Genomic DNA, 22959 nt, shown 5'->3' with positions numbered 1-22959 from the left:
AATTGAAAAAAATTTGAAAAGAAAAAAATAATAATTGCATGATTTCTTGATTTCCTTAAAAGAGCAAAGAAAAGAGAAAATCTCTAAGGGATTGCTCTCTGAGAGGCCAAATATGAAGTAAGCAGCAAAGTCACTCAGTCATATTGCTGATGGCATTGAGCAGAAACATCAGATAAGGAGGCCAAGTGAAGAAGGCCCCACAAATTACAACAGTCCCCAATCTTTGCATCAAACCCTCCTCATTCTGACATGTGGTAACTGATCCTATAGTCTCATAATATGTAGTGATCAGTGAAGCTCATGTGATATATCTAGTGAGCAGATTTCGTACAATCAAAAAATATTCATTATCACTATTGTATGGTCACTGTTCTCATTTTTATTTGTTTCTGAGGAAAAAGAAAGCACCAAAAGGGATTCCATTTGGTAATCCAGATATTAGAAGTAAAAAGAAAGTGAGGAAAGTGTCAAAGGAATGGTTAGAAAATAGAACTTTCATGATTTAAAAAGTGGCAAAATAAAATAGGTGGGGGCTAGATCTATGAGACACCAGCCTATCAGTAACTCGTGTAGAAATAGGAAAAATGTGATGTTGAAGTATATTTTAGTGACAGTACGTATTAGTGATTTTATGACTTAGTCTTATTTTCATAGACTTCATAGTGTTGTGTTTATTGAAGGTGCCTCTTCAATATTTCAGAAACACTCTTGCGTTTCATGGGGAAAATAATGTGGAATGGAAATATTTGCAAACTGGGGCTTTCCAAGGGTCTTTCATCCAGCAAGCGCCAGCTCTCAGGAATCTCACCCCCTGGACGTTTTCTTTTGGTTTCAAAATGTCTTTTCTGGTGCCAGTGGCATTCAGCTCTCTCTCTCGTCATAGTCTCCAGAGCTAGGCTCAACACCCCTTCATTTTTTTTTTTTTTTGACTCCTTATCGAAACATAACACACATACGGAAAAGTGTGAAAACAGTTAAGTGCAGAACAGAACACATTCTAACGAGGACTCCTGTCAAGAAATTCAGATCAAGAAAATGGACTTCTAACAGCACAGATTTATTTGGCCTCTATGTGAACTTTATATAAATGGAACCATGAAAGTGTGAAGTTCTGGATTCTTTCACTTACTTACTATTAAGCCTGTGAGATTCATTCATATTATTAAGTGTAATTATAGTTCATTCTATCACTATCTCATATTGCAGTGTATACATATACCTCAAATTATTTATCCATTATATTGTTAATGGACATTTGGTTTCTTAGGCCAGGCTGCCATAACAAAATACCAGAAACTAGGTGGCTTAAAAAACAGAAATTTATTTTCTCACAATTCTAGAAGTCTCAGATCAAGCTGCCAGCCAATTCGGTTTTTGGTGAGAACTCTCTGGCTTGTAGACAGCTGCCTTCTGGCTGTGTCCTCATGTGACCTTTCCTCAGTACACATGTGCAGAGACAGAGAGAACAAGCTCTCTGGTGTCTCTTATAAGGACATTAATCCTTTCAGATCAGGGCCACAAATTTATGACTTCATTTAACTTTCATTACTTCCTCAGAGGCCCCATCTCCAAATACTACTAGGGATTAGGGCTCCAACATATGAATTTTGGGGGAGATACAAACATTCATCCATAACATTGGTTGTCTCCAGTATCTTATTACAAACAGTACTACTGTGAACATTCTTATAGATTTTTTTGGCGAACATATGTACATATTTCTTCAGATATGTACCTAGGAGTGGTATCGCTAGGTCATGGGATTTTACACGTTTAAGCTTTATAACAATTTTCAGTGGATGTACCAATTTGCTCTTCTGTCTAGAGTTCTGGTTGCTCCATATTATTTGTCTTTTCATTTTAGTGATTGATGTTGGGTGATGGGTATTAAGGAGGGTACTTGTTGTGTTGAGCCCTGGGTATTATATGTAAGTGATGAATCACCAAATTCTACTCCTGAAATTAATAGTACACTACATATTAACTAACTAGAATTGAAAAAATTTTGAAAAGAAAAAATAATATATTATGGTCAAAGGAATTTTCCCAACCTTCTCATGTGTCATTAGCCGCTTCACTTGGATCAGTGGTATATCTGGGTTGAATCCCATCTTGATGGTTTTGGATCCAAAACAGCATGGATGTCTACAGGATCTCTGATGATGCCTCCTTTTTCATTTCCAGTGTTGATACCTAGTAATTTCCTTTTATTTTCATTAATAATGTTGCTAGAAACTTCCAAATTGTACTAATTATTCAAAGAATCTATTTTGGTCTCTGTTGGCTTTTTTACTGTACATTTATTTCCTGTTTCTCTGTAATCTGTAACCTGTAATCTCTGCTCTTTGTTTTTTTTCTTTCATCTTCTTCCTTTGGGTTAGATATGCTACTCTTTTTTCTGGCTTCATGAGCTGGAAGCTTATGCCATTACGTTTTCTTTGGCAGTGTGATATATAATGCTACACATCTCTAAAGCAGTAAGTGTTTCTCTATACAGTGTTTTAGCTGAATATTACAATTTTTTGATAGGTTATTCTTTATCATTCAATTTAAAATATTTTCTAATTTCTCTTGCAATTTTTTCTTTGATTCACAGATTATTTAGAAGTATATTGTTTAATGTCTAAGAAAATATGGGATTTTTTAGTGTTTTCTTTTTCCAACGTTACTTCTTCTATATTCAAAGAATATACAATGAATGATTTCAGACATTTAAATTTTGTTGAGACTTGCTTTATGAAGTTTGGAAAATATTCCCTATGAACTTGAAAAAAAATTGAATTCTGCTCTTCTCAGATATAGTGTTTTATATGTGTTAACTTTTTCAGATTTTTATTTATTTATTTACTTGAGAGAGAGAGAGAGTAAGAGAGAGAGCACGAGCAGGGGGGAGGAGCAAAAGGAGAGGGATAAGCAGACTCCATGCTGAGCACAGAGCTCGACACAGGGCTCCATCCCAGGACCCCGAGATCATGACCTGAGCTGAAACCAAGAGTTGGATGCTTAACCAACTGAGTCACCCAGGCACCCCTTATATATGTTAATTACATCAATTTTGTTGATTTTTGTTGTTCAGATCTTCTCTATCTTTAACTGAGCTTTTGTTTACTTGTTCTACCAGCTACTGAAAGAGGGGTATTAAAGGCTCCCCTGTGATCATGGGTTTCTCTTATGTCTCCTTCAATTCTATCAACTTTTGTTTTATATACGTTGAAGCTATGTTATTAGGTACATACAGATTTAGACTCATTATTCCATGCTAGTATGCTATGGTTTTAGTTATGTTTTAATGTGCAGGTCAGATAGCAAAGAATTCTCTACTTTTGCTGGTCTGAAAATGCCATTATTTCCCATTCATATCTGAGGGATATTTCTAGGCTTTGCCAGTCACATAAGCTCTCTATCACATATTTATTCTCTCTCTCCTCATCTCTCCTACAAATACTCCTCCCACCCCCCCTCCCTCTCTCTGTCACACACACACACACACACACACACACACACCTTTAAAATACATAAAAGTCATTCTTCGTTTTCAGTCCATATAAAAATAGACTACTGGCCAGATTTGACCAACAGGCCAAAGTTTACTGACTCCTGATCTATATTACTGTCTTCTACTTTGGGTTTATTTACTGTTTCTTTCCTAACTTCTTGAGATGAATACTTAAGTCATTAATTCTTAACCTTTCTTCTTTTCTCTTATAAGCGTTTAAGATTCTTAATTTTCCTCAGGTTACTATTTTAGCCACATTCCGTGAGCTTTGAAATGTAACATTTTTGTTACAGTACAGTTCAAAAATATTCTTATTTTGATTTTGATTTATTCTTTGACCCATAAATTATTGGAGGTGTTTTTTGATTCCTAAATCTATGCAAAGTACATTAAATATTTCTAGTTACTTTTTTTTTATTATTATGTTATGTTAATCACCGTACATTATATCATTCATTTTTGATGTAGTGTTCCATGATTGTTTCCATATAACACCCAGGGCTCCATTCAATACGTGCCCTCTTTAATTCCCATCACCAGGCTAATGCATCCCCCCACACCCCTCCCCTCTAGAACCCTCAGTTTGTTTCTCAGAGTCCATAGTCTCTCATGGTTCGTCTCCCCCTCTGATTTCCTCCCCCTTGATTCTTCCCCTCCTGCTATCTTCTTCTTCTTTTTTTTTTTTAACATAAAATGTATTATTTGTTTCTGAGGTACAGGTCTGTGATTCAACAGTCTTACACAATTCACAGCGCTCACCATAGCACATACCCTCACCAATGTCTATCACCCAGCCACCCCATTCCTCCCATCCCACCCCCCACTCCAGCAACCCTCAGTTTGTTTCCTGAGATTAAGAATTCTTCATATCAGTGAGGTCATATATGTCTTTCTCTGATTGACTTATTTCGCTCAGCATAATACCCTCCAGTTCCATCTACATCGTTGCTAATGGCAAGATTTTATTCCTTTTGATGGCTGCATAGTATTCCATTGTATATATATACCACTTCCTTATCCATTCATCTGTCGATGGACATCTTGGCTCTTTCCACAGTTTGTCTATTGTGGACATTGCTGCTTTAAACATCGAGGCACACGTACCCCTTCGGATCCCTACATTTGTATCTTTGGGGTAAATACCCAGTGGTGCAATTACTGGATCATATGGTAGTTCTATTTTCAGCTTTTTGAGGAACCTCCATACTGTTTTCCAGAGTGGTTGCACCAGCTTGCATTCCCACCAACAGTGTAGGAGGGTTCCCCTTTCTCCGCATCCCCGCCAATGTCTGTTGTTTCCTGACTTGTTAATTTTAGCCATTCTGACTGGTGTGAGGTGGTATCTCATTGAGGTTTTGATTTGGATTTCCCTGATGCCGAGCGATGTTGGGCACTTTTTCATATGTCTGTTGGCGATTTGGATGTCTTCTTTGGAAAAATATCCGTTCATGTCTTCTGCCCATTTCTTGATTGGATCATTTGTTCTTTGGGTGTTGAGTTTAGGAAGTTCTTTATAGATTTTGGATACTAGCCCTTTATCTGATATGTCATTTGCAAATATCTTCTCCCATTCCGTCGGTTGTCTTTCGGTTGTGTTGACTGTTTCTTTTGCTGTGCAAAAGCTTTTTATCTTGATGAAGTCCCAATAGTTCATTTTTGCCCTTGCTTCCCTTGCCTTTGGCCATGTTTCTAGGAAGAAGTTGCTGTGGCTGAGGTCGAAGAGGTTGCTGCCTGTGTTCTCCTTTAGGATTTGGATGAACTCCTGTCTCACATTGAGGTCTTTCAACCATTTTGAGTCTATTCTTGTGTGTGGTGTAAGGAAATGGTCCAGTTTCATTCTTCCGCATGTGGCTGTCCGATTTTCCCAACACCATTTGTTGAACAGACTGTCTTTTTTCCATTGGACATTCTTTCCCGCTTTGTCGAAAATCAGTTGGCCATAGAGTTGAGGGTCCATTTCTGGGCTCTCCACTCTGTTCCATTGATCTATGTGTCTGTTTTTGTGCCAGTACCACACTGGCTTGATGATGACAGCTTTGTAATAGAGCTTGAAATCTGGAATTGTGATGCCGCCAGCTTTGCTTTTCTTTTTCAACATTCCTCTGTCTATTCGGGGTCTTTTCTGGTTTCATACAAATTTTAGGATGATTTGTTCCATTTCTTTGAAAAAAGTGGATGCTATTTTGATAGGGATTGCATTAAATGTGTAGATTGCTCTAGGTAGCATTGACATCTTCACAATATTTGTTCTTCCAATCCATGAGCATGGAACGTTTTTCCATTACTTTGTGTCTTCCTCAATTTCTTTCATGAGTATTTTATACTTTTCTGAGTATAGATCATTTGCCTCTTTGGTTAGATTTATTCCTAGGTATCTTATGGTTTTGGGTGCAATTCTAAATGGGATTAACCCTTAATTTCTCTTTCTTCTGTCTTGTTGTTGGTGTATAGGAGTGCCACTGACTTCTGTGCATTGATTTTCTATCCTGCCACTTGACTGAATTCCTGTATGAGTTCTAGCAGTTTTGGGGTGGAGTCTTTTGGGTTTTCTACATAAAGTATCATATCATCTTCAAAGAGTGAGAGTTTGACTTCTTCTTTGCCAATTTGGATGCCTTTGATTTCTTTTTGTTGTCTGATTGCTGTGGCTAGGACTTCTAATACTCTGTTGAATAGCGGTGGTGATAGTGGACATCCCTGCCACGTTCCTGACCTTAGGGGGAAAGCTCTCAGTTTTTCCCCATTGAGAATGATATTCACTGTGGGATGTTCATAGATGGCTTTTATGATATTGAGGTATGTACCCTCTATCCCTATACTCTAAGAGTTTTGATCAAGAAAGGATGCTGTACTTTGTCAAATGCTTTTCTGCATCTATTGAGAGGACCATATGGTTTTTGTTCTTTCTTTTATTAATGTATTGTATCACATTGATTGATTTGCAGATGTTGAACCAACCTTGCAGCCCAGGAATAAATCCCACTTGGTTGTGGTGAATAATCCTTTTAATGTACTGTTGGATCCTATTGGCTAGTATTTTGGTGAGAATTTTTGCATCCATGTTTATCAAGGATATTGGTCTGTAATTCTCCTTTTTGATGGGGTCTTTGTCTGGTTTAGGGATCAAGGTAATGGTGGCCTCATAAAACGAGTTTGGAAGTTTTCCTTCCATTTCTATTTTTTGGAACAGTTTCAGAAGAATAGGTAGTAATTCTTCTTGAAATGTTTGGTGGAATTCCCCTGGGAAGCCATCTGGCCCTGGGCTTTTGTTTTTGGGGAGATTTTTGATGACTGCTTCAATTTCCTTAGTGGTTATAGGTCTGTTCAGGTTTTCTATTTCTTCCTGGCTCAGTTTTGGTAGTTGATACATCTCTAGGAATGCATCCATTTCTTCCAGATTATCTAATTTGCTAGCATAGAGTTGCTCATAATATGTTCTTATAATTGTTTGTATACCTTTGCTGTTGGTTGTGATCTCTCCTCTTTCATTCATGATTTTGTTGACTTGGGTCATTTCTCTTTTCTTTTTGATAAATCTGGCCAGGGGTTTATCAATCTTGTTAATTCTTTCAAAGAACCAGCTCCTAGTTTCGTTGATCTGTTCTACTGTTCTTTTGCTTTCTATTTCATTGATTTCTGCCCTGATCTTTATTATTTCTCTTCTCTTGCTGGGTTTAGGCTTTATTTGCTGTTTTTTCTTCAGCTCCTTTAGGTGTAGGGTTAGGGTGTGTACTTGAGACCTTTCTTGTTTCTTGAGAAAGGCTTGTATTGCTATATACTTTCCTCTTAGGACTGCCTTTGCTGCATCCCAAAGATTTTGAACAGGTATGTTTTCATTTTCATTGGTTTCCATGAATTTTTTTAATTCTTCTTTAATTTCCTGGTTGACCCATTCGTTCTTTAGTAGGATGCTCTTTAGCCTCCATGTATTTGAGTTCTTTCTGACTTTCCTCTTGTGATTGAGTTCTAGTTTCAAAGCATTGTGGTCTGAAAATAGGCAGGGAATGATCCCAATCTTTTGGTACTGGTTGAGACCTGATTTGTGACCTAGGATGTGATCGATTCTGGAGAATGTTCCATGGGCACTAGAGAAGAATGTGTATTCTGTTGCTTTGGGATGGAATGTTCTAAATATATCTGTGAAGTCCATTTGGTCCGGTGTGTCATTTAAAGCCTTTATTTCCTTGTTGATCTTTTGCTTAGATGATCTGTCCATTTCAGTGAGGGGGGTGTTAAAGTCCCCCACTATTATTGTATTGTTGTCGATGTGTTTCTTTGCTTTTGTTATTAATTGCTTTATATAATTGGCTGCTCCCATGTTAGGGGCATAGATATTTACAATTGTTAGATCTTCGTGTTGGATAGACCCTTTAAGTAGGATATAGTGTCCTGGCTCATCTCTTATTACAGTCTTTGGTTTAAAATCTACTTTGTCTGATATAAGGATTGCCACCCCAGCTTTCTTTTGGTGTCCATTAGCATGGTAAATTGTTTTCCACCCCCTCACTTTCAATCTGGGTGTGTCTTTGGGTCTAAAATGAGTCTCTTGCAGACAGCATATCAATGGGTCTTGTTTTTTAATCCAATCTGATAGCCTGTGTCTTTTGATTGGGATATTTAGCCCATTTACATTCAGGGTAACTATTGAAAGATGTGAATTTAGTGCCATTGTATTGCCTGTAAGGTGACTGTTACTGTATATTGTCTGTGTTCCTTTCTGGTCTATGTTACTTTTAGGCTCTCTCTTTGCTTAGAGGTCCCCTTTCAATATTTCTTGTAGGGCTGGTTTCGTGTTTGCAAATTCCTTTAGTTTTTGTTTGTCCTGGAAGCTTTTTATCTCTCCTTCTATTTTCAATGACAGGCTAGCTGGATATAGTATCCTGTATTATACAGGATATAGTATCCTAGCTAGATATAGCATTTAGTGCTCTGAATATATCACGCCCGTCCTTTCTGGCCTGCCAGGTCTCTGTGGATAGGTCTGTTGCCAATCTAATGTTTCTACCATTGTAGGTTACATATCTCTTCTCCCGAGCTGCTTTCAGGATTTTCTCTTTGTCTCTGAGACCCATAAGTTTCACTATTAGATGTCGGGGTGTTGACCTATTTTTATTGATTTTGAGAGGGGTTCTCTGTGCCTCCTCAATTTTGATGCCTGTTTCCTTCCCCAAATTAGGGAAGTTCTCTGCTATAATTTGGTCCAATATACCTTCTGCCCCTCTCTCTCTTTCTTCTTCTTCTGGGATCCCAATTATTCTAATGTTGTTTCGTCTTATGGTATCGCTTATCTCTCGAATTCTGCCCTCGTGATCCAGTAGTTGTTTATCTCTCTTTTTCTCAGCTTCTTTATTTTCCATCATTTGGTCTTCTATCTCACTGATTCTCTCTTCTGCCTCATTTATCCTAGCAGTTAGTGCCCCCATTTTGGATCGCACCTCATTAATAGCCTTTTTGATTTCGACTTGGTTAGATTTTAGTGCTTTTATTTCTCCAGAAAGGGTTTCTCTAATAACTTCCATGCTTTTTTCAAGCCCAGCTAGTATGTTTGAAATCATCATTCTGAACTCTAGTTCTGACATCTTACTAATGTCCATATTGATTAGATCCCTGGCAGTCAGTACTGCCTCTTGTTCTTTTTTTTGAGGTGGCTTTTTCCATCTTGTCATTTTGTCCAGAGGCGAATAGATGAATGAGAGAACAAAATGCTAACAGAGTACCAATGTCCCCAGAAAATATTCACTAAACAAATCAGAAAAGACCTGAAACCAGGGGAAAAGAAAGGGAAAGAAAGAAAAAGAAAAAGAAAAAGATAAAGATAAAAACAAACAAACAAAAACAAAACAAAAAACAAAAAAAAACAGAACATGATCAAATATGATCAGGCTGGTGCATAGATCAGTGCCACACACTAGATTTGGGGCGTATTTTGGTCTGTTAGAAGAAAGTGCCTCCCAAAATTTTAAAGAAAGAAAAACTTATATATGTAGAAAAATAAGGGTTAATATGATGAAGGGATGGAATATGACTATAAAGATGAAAATTATAAAAGATTTTATAAAAGGAATTGATAAGATAAGAAGTTGGTTGAAAGAAGAAAGAAGAGGATTTAAAAAAAAAAGGGGGAGAGAATGTGATCAGGCAGGAGACTAGAACAAAGCCATACACTAGAGATTTGGGGTATATTTTGGTCTGTTAGAAGAAACTGTATCCCAAAATTTTAAAGAGAGAGCAACTTATATATATATACCAAAAATAAGGTTAACTACTATGAAGGGATAGAATATGACTCAAAAAAGGAAAAATAAAAAAGATTTTTTTAAAAAAGGGATGGATAAGATGTTGGTTGAAAAAGGGAAAAAAAAAAATTAAAAAAAAAAAAAGAAAGTTAAAAAAAATTAACTTTGAAAGACTACAGAATCATGGTAAAAAAGCCATGAATTCTATGTGCATTCCCCTAGCGCTGGAGTTCTGCCGTTCTCATTGATCGGTAAACTTGGTCTTGGCTGGCTGTTCTCGCTGATCTTCTGGGGGAGGGGCCTGTTGCCGTGGTTCCCAAATGTCTTTGCCAGAGGCGGAATTGCCCCGCCCTTGCCGGGTCCGGACTAAGTAATCCGCTTGGGTTTGCTCTTGGGAGCTTTTGTTCCCCGCAAGCTTTACGTACAGCTTTGGAGGCCGAGAGTGAAAATGGCGGCCTCCCAATCTCTGCCCCGGAGGAGCCGAGAACTAGGGGCCCCGCTCCTCAGTGTGCCCCCAGAGAAAAGCCGTCAATGACTCCCATCTCCCCGGTCTCCGGCCGCACTCCGTGCTCACGCGGCCTGTGACCACGCGTTTCTATCTCTGGCACCCAACTCGGTGTGGAGTCTCCAAGCCCAGCAGATCCCTGCGGTGCGCTCCCGCGCCGCTCCTCCCGGGGGAGGAAGGGGAGTCTCCCCGGATCTGCCGCTTGTTGGGTCCCTGCTGGAGGAGCAGTGGCCCGACTGTGCCGCGGATCACGGTTTATGACAACCCCGAGCTGAGAGCCCACGCCTCGGCTCCATCTCTGCAGCCGGCTTCCCTGCTCTGATACCTGGGAGCTCTGCCGCACTCAGGCACCCCCGGTCTTTCTGTGACCCCGAGGGTCCTGAGACCACACTGTCCCGCGAGGGTTCCACCCCCCACTTAGCCACTGGAGTGACTTCCCTCAGCGGAGCTGACTTCTAAAAGTTCCAATTTTGTGCTCCGCGGCTCTATCACTTGCCAGAAGCGGCCAACGGAGGCCCCCTCCCCCGCCGTCTATCCTCCCGAATATCGCCTCGGATTCACTTCTCCGCACGTCCTACCTTCCAGAAAGTGGTCGCTTTTCTGTTCAGAGAGTTGTTGCTATTCTTTTCTTCAATCTCTTGTTGAGTTTGTAGGTGTTCAGAATGGTTTGATCCCTATCCAGCTGAATTCCTGAGACCAGAGGAGATCCAGGTCTCCTACTCCTCTGCCACCTTGCTCTGCCCCCTCTAGTTACTTTTGTATTACTGATTTCTTCCTTAATTGCTTTATAGTCAGAGTGCATGATCTATATGACTTGAAATTTGTTGAGGCTTTGTTGAGACTTTTTGCTTTATGGACCAGAATATAATCTTCTTGTCTTTTTAATGTTCTATGTCTGCTTGAAAATAACATAGTCTTCTATTATGGGCTGCATTACTTTATATACGTACATTTGGTCATTTATTATGTTTTTCAAGTCTATATATTATTTATGTTTTACTGGATCTCTTAATTACTGAGAGATGCATGGGTATTTCCCATTGTGATTGTGCATTTGTTCATATCTCTTCTTATTCTTATGGATTTTCAAATCCAGTAAAGTCTGTGTTATTAGCTACAGCAACTAAAGTTATGTCTTCCTCATGAACTGAGCTGCTAAACATTATGAAGAGAGCCTATTTAACTCTAGTAATGTTTTCTTGCCTTTCAGTTTGTTTTATCTGTTACCCTAGCTTTCTTTAGGTTAAAATTGACCTGATGCACAATTTGCCATACTTTTACTTTTAGTACTTTTGTAGTCCCATGTTTTAGATGTATCTTTTGTAAACAGTATGCAGTCGATTTATTCTTAAAATCACTTTAACAACTTTTGTCTTTAACCCATGCATTTATTTTTAATGTAACTACTCTTTGTCCTTTTTTTTTTTAAAGAGTTTATTTATTCATTTGAGACACAGAGATACAGAGAGAGAGAGAGAAAGCATGAGCAGGGAGAGAGGCGGAGGGAGATGGAGAAGCAGGCTCCTCGCTGAGCCAGGAGCCCGATGTGGGGCTCGATCCCAGGACCCTGGGATCATGACCTGAGCTGAAGGCAGACGCTTAACCATCTGAGCCACCCAGGCGCCCCTCTTTGTCCCTTTTCTATGTGAGGTTTTTTCCTCCCCTTATAAGCCCTCTTTTTGTTGCATGGAATATTTTTTAATCATTTCATTCTTTTCCTTTTTCTATTATTGAGAGGTTACCCTAATTCATAAACATACATATGAATCACATATCAGATTCATCAACATCTTTTTTTTTTTTTAAGATTTTATTTATTTGACAGAGAGAGATACAGTGAGAGAGGAAACACAAGCAGGGGGAGTGAGAGAGGGAGAAGCAGGCTTCCCGTGGAGCAGGGAGCCCGATGTGGGGCTTGATCCCAGGACCCTGGGATCATGACCTGAGCCAAAGGCAGATGCTTAACGACTGAGCCACCCAGGCACCCCAGATTCATCAACATCTTAACCTATACCCAGACAAAACAGGGAACTTAGACTAGTTTAATTTTATTCACACACCCCCTTTTCCTGATTTATAAGTTATTATCATTTATTTTAATTCTATACTTTTAATCTCATCAGACATTATTATTATTGTTTTATACAGTGTTCATTTAGACTTACCCATATATTTACCATTTTTGTTTCTCTTCATTTCTTCATGTGTATTAGCTCTTCCTTCTGTTTGAAGTTCATCCTTTAGAATTTCCTTGGGTGACTGCTGGTTTTACTTTCTCCACTTTTTTGAGTCTTAAAATGTTTTTCTTTTACCCCCATTTTTGGAAAACATTTTTGCTGGACAGAAGTTGCCAGTTATTTTCATGGAGCACATTGAAGGTATTATTGCATTGGCTTGTTTTCCATTGTTTCTTTTGAAACATCAGCTGTCAGTCTGCTACTCCTTTCAAGATAACTTTTTTATTCTACTTCAAGATATTTTCTCTGTCTTATATTCTGCACTTTCACTAGGATATGTCAATGAATGAACTAATTTCATTTTTCTTGTTTGGGATGTCTTTGACTTATTAAATCTGTGAATTTTATCTCTGTAGATTTCTTCCGAAAAATTCCTCAGTCAGGATCTCTTCAGTATTGCCTCTGCATTTCAGTTAGACAGTGTTAGAGCTTTTCAGTATATTCTTCATGTCTCCTAGCCTGTTGTTCATATTCTCTCTTTTTTTTCCCCCCTCTTAGTTGCATTCTGGATAATTTATTCTGATTTATCTTCTTATATATATTTTTTCTTCAACATTGTCTAATTCAATATAAAATTGATTGTGTTTTTTTATTTCTATTATCCCCTTTCATTTTTTTTGTTTTTTTAAATTTTATTTTATTATGTTATGTTAATCACCATACATTACATCATTAGTTTTTGAGGTAGTGTTCCATGATTCATTGTTTGCGTATAACACCCAGTGCTCCATGCAGAATGTGTCCTCTTTAATACCCATCACCAGGCTAACCCATCCCCCCACCCCACCCCCTTCTAAAACCCTCAGTTTGTTTCTCAGAGACCATAGTCTCACATGGTTTGTCTCCCCCACCGATTTCCCCCCCTTCGTTTCTCCCTTCCTACTATCTTCTTTTTTTTTTTTTTTTTTTAACATATAATGTATTATTTGTTTCAGAGGTACAGGTCTGTGATTCAACAGTCTTACATATTATCCCCTTTCATTTTAAAGTCCTATTTTTGTTTTCCAAATCTGTCTCTTATTCTTCGGAAATGTTTGTTTCCTTCCTTTGTGTCTTTTCAACATTTTAAGCATATTTGTTTGTAGTCTCTGGCTGACCGTTTTTAGCTTCAAGTTTGTAGGTATCTATAATTTTGTGTCTATAAGTCTTTCTCAAGATGGCTGCCTTCCTGTTGGCCTTGTAATTTGAGGTTGTGAGCAGGATATTATCCGTGGGAATCTGGTGGTCTGAGTTGAGGGTGTTGTCAACTATGTTGAGTGATATATTTGTCTGTTTCTTTGTTTATGCCAGATTCCCAAAGGACATTACCATCCTATAAACAATCTTTATGTTAATTTCTTTGCTTAGGCATTCAAGCCACAAATCAGTTTTAGCTTAAATAAGAGCCAAGTCAATAGCCACAACATGTCTGGAAGAAGTTGGCTTTTTTGTTTCTTTGTTTGGTTGGTTTTGGTTTTTTTGTTTGTTTGTTTTTATTTCTCTGCTAAGCCCCGTCTAGAAGAGACACATTTCCCTCTCAGCTTCCTTTGCCAGGGGGAAAATTATTTCTAATCCTTGCACTTAGGAGGTAGTTTCTGAGGGTCCTAACCTCACGTGGGGTGAGGGTTCCCTGGTCCCAATTCCCCACATCACAGAATCTCAAAGCCTTTTTTCGGATTCTCGTGAAGTGATTAAACAGGCAAAATGTCTCCACCTACAGGAGACACAGGGTTGGTACATATTTCTAATTTCCTTCCATATTTATTTTTGGTCACTGGGGATTTACCACACTTTATCTCAGACTTGGATATACGATTCAAAGGAGTGTTGACAAGGAGGACTATTTTCTCTGATTCCTTTTTTCTCTTTAAATCTGTCTCTCCCACTTGTCTCAGGGAGGGACTTCTCTTCCAGTGACTGAAAACAAAGCCTCAGCTCCCACTGTCTTTGCTGTTCTACACACATACACATGAGATCTTATTTCAAATTGGATTTTCTAAGTATGGCAAAGAAATCTGGTGTAATTAAATAGAGAATAACTAACAAAAGTAAAAATCAGCGGGAGGTTGTAGGGATATAAGAAATAGTTCAGTGTTCCTGAAGAGTCATTTTCTTCGGTCTGTTGGACTCCATACCTGTAAGGACAGCTTGGCTCCTCCTCTTTTCTTATATTCTTAATGTGATTCCTTTTCTCTTAGATTTACTCAACTTTTTTCATTAAAAAGCCTCTTTCTCCTAATACTACAAGCTCAACAGTGAATGTTGGCAAAAAAAAAAAAATTAAGATGCTGTTTGTAGATACCTGCTTGATTCAGGGGTGTAATTTGCATTTCTGGGGACCTCTAAACAAGGCTTCTCAAGCCATCTGTACTGAAGGACCACTTTTTTACAACTTTCAATTCACTCTGAACAAATACTCCTGATGTGACTTGAAGTGGGGTTCAGGAACCAATGGCCAAGAAAGAATACTTGAGATGTTTTTGGTGCAAAAAAGGGTGTTTTTATTATAGGAGGGGGACCTGTGGGCAGAAAGGGCTGTACTGGGGTTGTGAGGAGTGACTGATTATATAAGATTTTCTATCCTATAGAAGGGAGGATGATGTTAGGAATCCAGGAAATTGAGTCTCTAGGAAATTCTGGAGATTGCTTTTTCTCTTATAGATCATTAAGACAGTTGCAAACTGATGAGACTCATGTCCTGCTTGGCTGTGATCTCTATCAGTTAACCATTTGTTTTTCCTTTTCCTTTGTTCTTGGGCAGTCAGGAGTGCCTGAGGAATGTCACACATATCCCACCTCGGGGGTGGGGAGGTTGTGCTTTGCCCTCAGCTTGCCTTTTGCTCCCTCATCACTTCTATAAATTCAATAAAAGTATTGCTGCAACGCCCATTGCTATACAAGCTCCTAAATAGTTCCTCTTGTTTCCTATGCTCACCTCAGTGTGCCCCAGCTAACCTCATTGAGCAGCTCTGCGCGGTCTGAGTGGAAAGAGCCTCCCTTAGACCTCTCCTCCATGAATGCAAAAGCAACTATGCTTACCCCCAAAAGGGCCTCAGTATGTGAAGGTACTTTTTAATCCAAAGGGTGTGGTTCATTTATTCACTCATTAGTTTATGCATAAATACCTTCCTTGCTTTAACCCAGGGTTTTGAACCTGTTTTGACAAAAACATGTATATGGTACTTTCTATATGCCAAGCCCTGTTTTAAGTGCTTCCCAAGTAGTGAATAACATATTGTTCATAAAAATTCTACTAGATCAATACTATTATTATCCCCATTTTTCAAAAGAGGGGACTGAGACATTAGAGAGGCAAAGTAACTTGTCCAAGATCCCACTGCTAAGAAGTAGTGGAACTGAGATTTGAGCTCAGAAAATCTAGTTCCAAGGTCCCTCTGCTTAACCACTCTGCTGGCAACCTCTCTGAGCCCTTGAGTATCTCATTCTCTGGCCTCAGATATGCAAGAGTAGGTTTTCCAAAGCCTGCTTTATGGGTGAATAATTCATTATGTCCCCGTTGTCAACGTGAAACACTTGGTCATTATTGCACATAGCTCTGAACTGAAAGGAATGAGCAGGTCTTCTGTTTCTAATGATTGATTAGCATGTCTGCCCTGAAAAGGATGATGATTTATTAATGCTATCTGCATGGATGCAAAAGGGGATTGACCTGAGACACATCAGAGAAATCACCTGTAAGCTTCAGGGCTCTGTGCCTCTGAAAAATTTGAAAATTATAACCAAACTGTAAAAATTCCAACTCATCTATTGAAGAGGAGAAAAATTTAGTGGAACTAGTAACTGTACCAGTTAGATTCCCCCAAATTGTGTTTAACTGAATTCAACCAATTTTTTTAAAACTAAATCAAGACAAATGAGTTAATTTACATAGATATTGTCTTTGGCACCAAAACAAAGTATCTTCATTTACAAGTGTAAAACTGAAACAAATCCACATGGCATTCTTTTTGTTTTTAACATTTTTAAATCTACAGGAAAGTTAAAAGATTAGTACCTATATTCCTTGCAGCAAGAGTCACCAATTTTCAGAGTTAGGTCACATTTGCTTTATCTCTTTTTTTATATAAACATAACTTTTTTCTGAGCCATTTGAATGTGTATTACAAATGTGTATCTTAAAATTCTCCTATGAAACCGGAACATTGCCACTCCTAAGAAAAATAACAAATGCTACCTGATATAGAGCCCATATTCACATTTTCCCAGTTAGCCCCAAAATCTCATTTAAATTTTTTTTTCATTCCAAAACCCAATCAAAGTTTCTGCATTGCATTTGTTTATATCTTTTTTTTTTTTTTACCTCTTTTAAAGAACATCCCCCTATCTTTTCTTTTGCTTTTCATGATAATTTTTTCAAGGGTCCCAGCCTATTATCTCATATCCCATTCTTGAATGACCCCAACGGGATTCATTCGCCACTACCTCTACCTAGGGGCCATATGATGCTGGCTTACTCTTCCAGTTCCTGGAAGAGTGGCTGGGTCAAGGAGAGGTCAAAACAGTGGACTCTCTGATCTGTGTGCCCTGTGGGGAAAGAAAGGGGATGAGTCTACTCTGCCTGAACACTGGCAATGCCAAAGAGTGGTGCTGGGTGGGGGAAGACAGAAGCATAGGGGGATGAAACTAAGGGAAAGAGGGAGGAAGGAATATGAAAAAAGAAGGAAATAACATGGCTTTGAGGTGGACACCAGAGGCAGAGGAAGAAGCCTCATGCAGGACACACATTTTTCAACCTTGAATTTACCTGTTTTTATGTTATATAATGTAAAGATCACCAAATTCATGTAGTGGTACTGATTGGGAGGGAGGAATGAGAATGAAAACTGGGGAAACACATCAAGGGAACTTCAACTTGATCTTTAGTTTTTTCTTCTTTTACATCAAAACGAACAAGCTGAAGCAAATATGACAGAGGGTCTGCAAGGGGCCTGGTTCTGCACGATGGGTGTACTACCCTCAACGCTCTTCAAAATTTTCACCATAAAAACAGAATGAGAGAAACAAGCAAGAGCAGAAAAGGGAGAGTGAGCAACCCTTGTTTCTCAGGAAGCACAGTAGAAAGACTGGGTCTATGACTTCAGACTAACAAACTTGAGCTTCAGCTCCACTGCTTATGGAAGAATATATTTTTTGAAATCATACCAGCTCACAGAAGTTGAAACCAGCTTGCCAACAAACTCAGCCACGTCCAACTAAATTAGAACAGCTTTGCTCAGGATCTGATTTTGCCCTAGATGAGAAATGGGCCCTTTAAGATTCAGTGCCCCATGACTCCCCGAGCCTGTTTCCTTGTCTGTAAAATGGGAATATGCACCCCCACACAAAACTGGGAGATTCATGGTCAGCCCCGCAGGGAGCAGGAAACACTAACCCAGCCAGCAGGACCATCAACTGTGAATTCGTCATTACCGCACAGAACAGGAAGTCTGGGGACAGGGACGCTCATGGCAGGGCTGGCAGCTCCCTGTGTCTTCAAGGACCCAGGTATACCCAACTTTCTGCCTGTCTATCTTCAGCAGGTCAGTGCTGCCTCCATTCAGGGTGCAATGTGGCTAGAGATGCATCTGGTGACATCCTTGCACATCATCCAGGGAAGCGAGGGAGAGGCCCTGTCTATGTCCCTTTTGAAGGATGAACAACACTTTGCCAGTAGCTGCCCCACGGGTCAAGGGACAGTATGTGGCCACAGCAACACTGGTCCCTGGCAAGGAGCATGGAATGCAGGGAAGGAATTTGTCACAGCAGGGTTCTGTGAGCAAGGATGGGAGGGGAAAGCTATTGGATGGGCAAACCACAGGGTCTGCCCATTAATGCAGATCACCTCCTCATTAGCATATTCCTTCCCCTGTTTCTCTATTCATACCCCTGCACCCACTGGGTCTTGGAACAGCTTCAGAGGATGCATGGGGCCATCCCACTTTAACATTAAATGTGTTGGGCTTTCAGGTGTTACAGCTACTCTCTTATGCCATGCAAGCAAGAATCTTGTCATTTTTCTTCCATTTTGTGGCAACCCAGTTTTAATATCTCCCAGCCTGGAGGTTTATTAAAAGGCCTTGGAAAAAGTCAGGTGAGACGGGTTGCTATTTCACAACCTAGAAAAAATGAAGTTACCAAGTGATGGCATGTTATTTCCAGTTATGTCTCTGACTGGTGATCCAGGGGCACAGTCAGTTAAGGCCCTTAATTGCCTTTCTCATTTAGCTTTAATAAGATGACTTGCAAGTGGTCAGAATACGCCAATTTGTTAGCATAAGCATTAGCATCATCATTAATAGAGGCTTGTCCATTTAATTTTGTAGTGTTAATTTCAATGCATGTTTTTCATTTAGAATTAAGGATACAGTTGTGTTATATTAGTAAAACCACTTATTAAAATGCAGTTACTGAATCTTAACCAAAAAGCACTGTAGAGCAGATCATTATCCAGTTCAAACACATTACTGACACGGTTTATTATATTAAGCCTTGTTAATGTGGTAATCTGTTAGACAGTAACTCTCCAACTCTGAACTAAATGTACTTTTGAGGGCCTTAACTTCCAGCAATACTTCAGTTCTTGCCCTTCATATTTCATTATTGATTACTGAAAGCAGTAACACCCTTTGTTAAGATTAATTCTTAATAACAGATGGCTTGCTGGAATGTAAATAATGCAATGCCCCTCCAACTTTCCAATCCTATTAGTATAATTCTCTTTCTTAAAAAAAAAAAATTCAATTAAATGTTTTCACAACTTCTTGAAAATATCTGTTATAAACGTTCTCATTTGACTGAAATTCCACAAAGAGTTAAAGGCCCCAAGAGGTGGCTATTATATTCCATTCCCCAAATTAAAAATCTATGTCACAAAGACCATACAGTGGCATGATATATTCAAAGCACTGAAAGGAAAAAAACCTACAACCAAGAATACTCTACCTGGCAAGATTATCATCCAGATAAACTTTGTATTTTATGAGGCTTCTGGAAAAACTCTGTTTTGTGCCAAGAACTGTGAGATGTCCAAAATTTTACTCTGCTTGAAAGCTAATAAACTTGCCTTTTGTGGTTTCATGGATGCTGGCAGAAAACCTGGGACTTCTGGATCACAGGAGAAGGATACTGTTACATTTGAGGCATGTGCGGCATTTGGGAGATCCCATGGGAGCATTTTTCTTCTTGTGGAAGCCTACTGGGTGGTCCTGAGAAATAAAACGTGATCAGTGTACCACCTCCCTGATACGTTCTGGGGTCTAAGATGTTCCTTCCCCACATGCTGGGTTGTTGCTTCCTGTCTTCCCTCACAAAATTGTCAAATGCCACCACCACAGTGCCTGTAACTTACCCTTTGTTCTCAATCACTTCCTAATCACAACTTGACCTCTCATCCACGAAGGTCAGCCATAAAGGGACAAAAGCATTTTTATAAAACTGAACCATAATTAAGTCTGAATCCCCTAGTTTCCCTTTTGGTTAAACCACCACCCACAAAGTGTGCTAAACAGGCAAGCCTGGGGATGCCATTACAGACAAGAAAGAAGCAACATGGTCAGAAATGGCCAGGGAGGAATTGAATTTTCAAAACAGGTCTATATAACCCCTAGTCCTGTTCATCTTGCTCATTACCTAGGAAGCAGTTGAGAGGGGATGGTTGCTTTTGGGGACAGCCATATTCAGTGAACAAACTGTCTTAAGGTACTGTTATGGATTGAATGTTTGTGCCCCCCCCAAATCCATATGGGGGCACTCTGATCCTTAGTGTGATGGTATTTGGTGGTAGGGCCTTTGAAAGGTAATTAAGTTTAGATAAAATCGTGAGGATGGGGCCCCGTGATGGGATTAGTGTCCTTATAAGAGGAGGAAGAGAACAGAGCTCACTGTCCACCATATGAGGACACAGCAAGAAGGGGGCCACCTGCAAACCTAGAAGAGAGTTCTCACCAGGAACCAAATCAGCCAGCACTTCAATCTGGGACTTCCAGCCTCCACAACTGTGAGAAATAAATGTCTGTTGTTTAAGCTACCCAGTCTGTGGTATTTTGTTATGGCAGGCCAAGCTGACTACTTTTCTTGGTTATCTCATTGATTTCTAGCTTATTTTTAGTATAGCCAGAGCACATAGTGTAAATTATTTCAAATCCTTTGAAATTTGTTGACACTTTTTTATGGCCCATTATGTGGTCAACTTTGGAAAATATTCCATGTGACATGGAATGGTTATATTCCATTTGACTTTACTGTGTTATCATTATGAAGTATCCCTCTTTATCCTGTTCACCTTCATCTGATATCGATAGGACTTCACCAACTTTGTTTTTGCTTAGTTTTTGAATGGTGTGTCTTTGTCTACCTAGTTACTGTTAAATTTCTGTGTCATTATATTTATGGTGTCTTCTGTCAGCAGCATATACTTGTTTTTTTAAGCAAGGCTGGCAATCTGTCTTTTAATTAAAGTATTTAGTTCACTCACATTTAATATAAATGCTGGTATATTTTGGTTTAAATCTGTTATCTTGCTGTTTATTTTTTGTGTGTTATTGTGTCTCTTTTTTCCTCTCTTATTCTTTTGAATTATTTAAGAATGTTTATTATTCTGGTTTCCCCTCTACTAGCTTGTCAGTTATACATTCTTTTATTATTCCTTTAGTGGTTACTCTACAGTTTCCAAAATGTACCTTCGAGCTATTAGAATTTACCATAAGTTGGCACTTTTACCACTTCATGGTCAATGTAAGGATTTTTGGATTTATGTCATTTATTACACATTCCCGTGTTTTGTGTTATTGCTGTCATGTGTTTTAATTCTACATATACTTTAATCCTCAAAAAAGGGCATTTCTGATATTGCTTTAAACAGCCAATATTTATTTCCATTTACCAACATACTTGCCCTTTCAAGCCCCTTTATTACTTTTGTGCACTCTGAAGTATTCTTTACCGAATCCTTTTAGTATTCTCTACTGCAGGTCCGATGGATTCTCCCTTTCGGTTCATCTGAGGTCTGGAATTCTAGATTGGTAATAACTGCCAGATAAGGGTGGAGGCACAGGTTCTCTGCTCTGCTCTGTTGGACGCCTGTGGAGGAATGGGCTTCCTGGTACTGCTGGGAGGGAGCATGGGACCTTCTTACCACCAGATGGGTGGGAAAGGCCAGGCTCCCCATATGTTCTCAGTTGGTAGGGGGTGGAGTCCAGCTTACCCCCCAGCAGGGCTGAAGTACTGGCTGTGTGCTTAGCCTTCTCTGACACCATCTGGCACTGGGGGAGCGGGTGGTGAGTGACTCATTACTGCCCGGTAAGGTTGGAAGTTTTGGCTCCCCACTTGGCCTCTGCCAGCAGGGATGATAATGAGTTACAATTTCTTCTGTGGCATTTCACTGAAATAGAGCAGTTATTGTCTATCTTCCTAAGCTGCCCCTTTCCTGATATCCTGTCTAGAGAGAGCATGGTTCCTTTGTCTACCCCCATTGGTGTCTCCAGGTTCCCAACTTCTGCAGTACCTGGTCTAGGATTTGGGGGCAAAAAAGAAATTCCAGGGAGCCTACTACCATGCTGTTTCTCAGATCCCAAGTTTCCTGGTCAGTCTGCCTCTTCTCTCCACTTTTCAGTCTTCCTGTGTTATTTTATACATGATGTCCAGGATTTTTAGTTGTACTTAGTACAAGAATAGGGGAAAGTATGTCTGCTCCCTCTTCCTGGAAGCAGAAGTCTCAAGATGTGTTAATGAGATTTAACAGGAATATATCTAAGTAGCTATAATGATTTTGATCTGTTAAATTAAACATAAACCATACTTTCGGAGGTATGTATGCGTCAAAAAAGGATGGTGCAAAACAAACAAATAACTTCCAGAAGGGGAAACTGTGTTCAAGGAAATTGCACAAAGATAAACTTTATTTTTTGTGTAAAATGGTCCCAGAATCAAGGAGAAAAGCCTTCACCCTTGGGTTTCTTAATCCTCTTGCTAATTAATGGGAGGATTTGGTCATCTCTTATTTTAGAGGGGAAAAAAATCTATATTTTATTTAAAAGTAGCCATAATGCTCTACCTTCCCACTGAAGTTCTCTAGAACCTCTCAAAAATCATCTGCTGATGTTTATGCTTACTTAGGAAACACTTAACAACGATCTATTCTGGGATTCTCTTCTAAAGTGAGTTTCTATTTCAGGTCGCCTGAACTGGTGGTCCACTGTGTGCACGAGCTGTAAACGGCTTCTTCCTTTGGCCACTACAGGGGACGGGAACTGCCTTTTACACGCAGCCTCTCTGGGTAAGCTCCGCAGCAGAGACAGGGTGGCAGCGCCCCAGGCTGGTTCTGCTCAGGGCAGACATATGTTAAGTAGAGCCATGCACATCACTCATCTGGAACAGTCCCCAAGGGATGTAGCCAACAATCTAGCCCTTCTGGTCAAGCAGCTGACAGGCTTGGTGGGGACACAGAGCACACGTGAGAAAAGACCTGATATAATAGAAGGGGCCTAATCATGAGCGGCAGGGATGGGA

General features: G+C 39.5%; 1 protein-coding gene across 1 annotated transcript in view; it reads left to right on the top strand.

Moving 5' to 3' along the window:
- The window catches only part of OTUD7A (OTU deubiquitinase 7A), a 373732-nt gene that overhangs the window by 289455 nt on the left and 61318 nt on the right, over positions 1–22959 (top strand). Inside the window, exon 7 of the mRNA XM_032391280.1 lies at positions 22625–22726. Coding sequence (XP_032247171.1) covers positions 22625–22726 — 102 coding nt within the window. The remainder of the gene's footprint in view (positions 1–22624; positions 22727–22959) is intronic.

This window comes from Phoca vitulina, unplaced genomic scaffold, assembly GCF_004348235.1.
Source record: "Phoca vitulina isolate PV1807 unplaced genomic scaffold, GSC_HSeal_1.0 scaffold61, whole genome shotgun sequence".
Lineage (NCBI taxonomy): Eukaryota > Metazoa > Chordata > Mammalia > Carnivora > Phocidae > Phoca > Phoca vitulina.
This window is presented reverse-complemented; position numbering and strand designations above follow the sequence as displayed.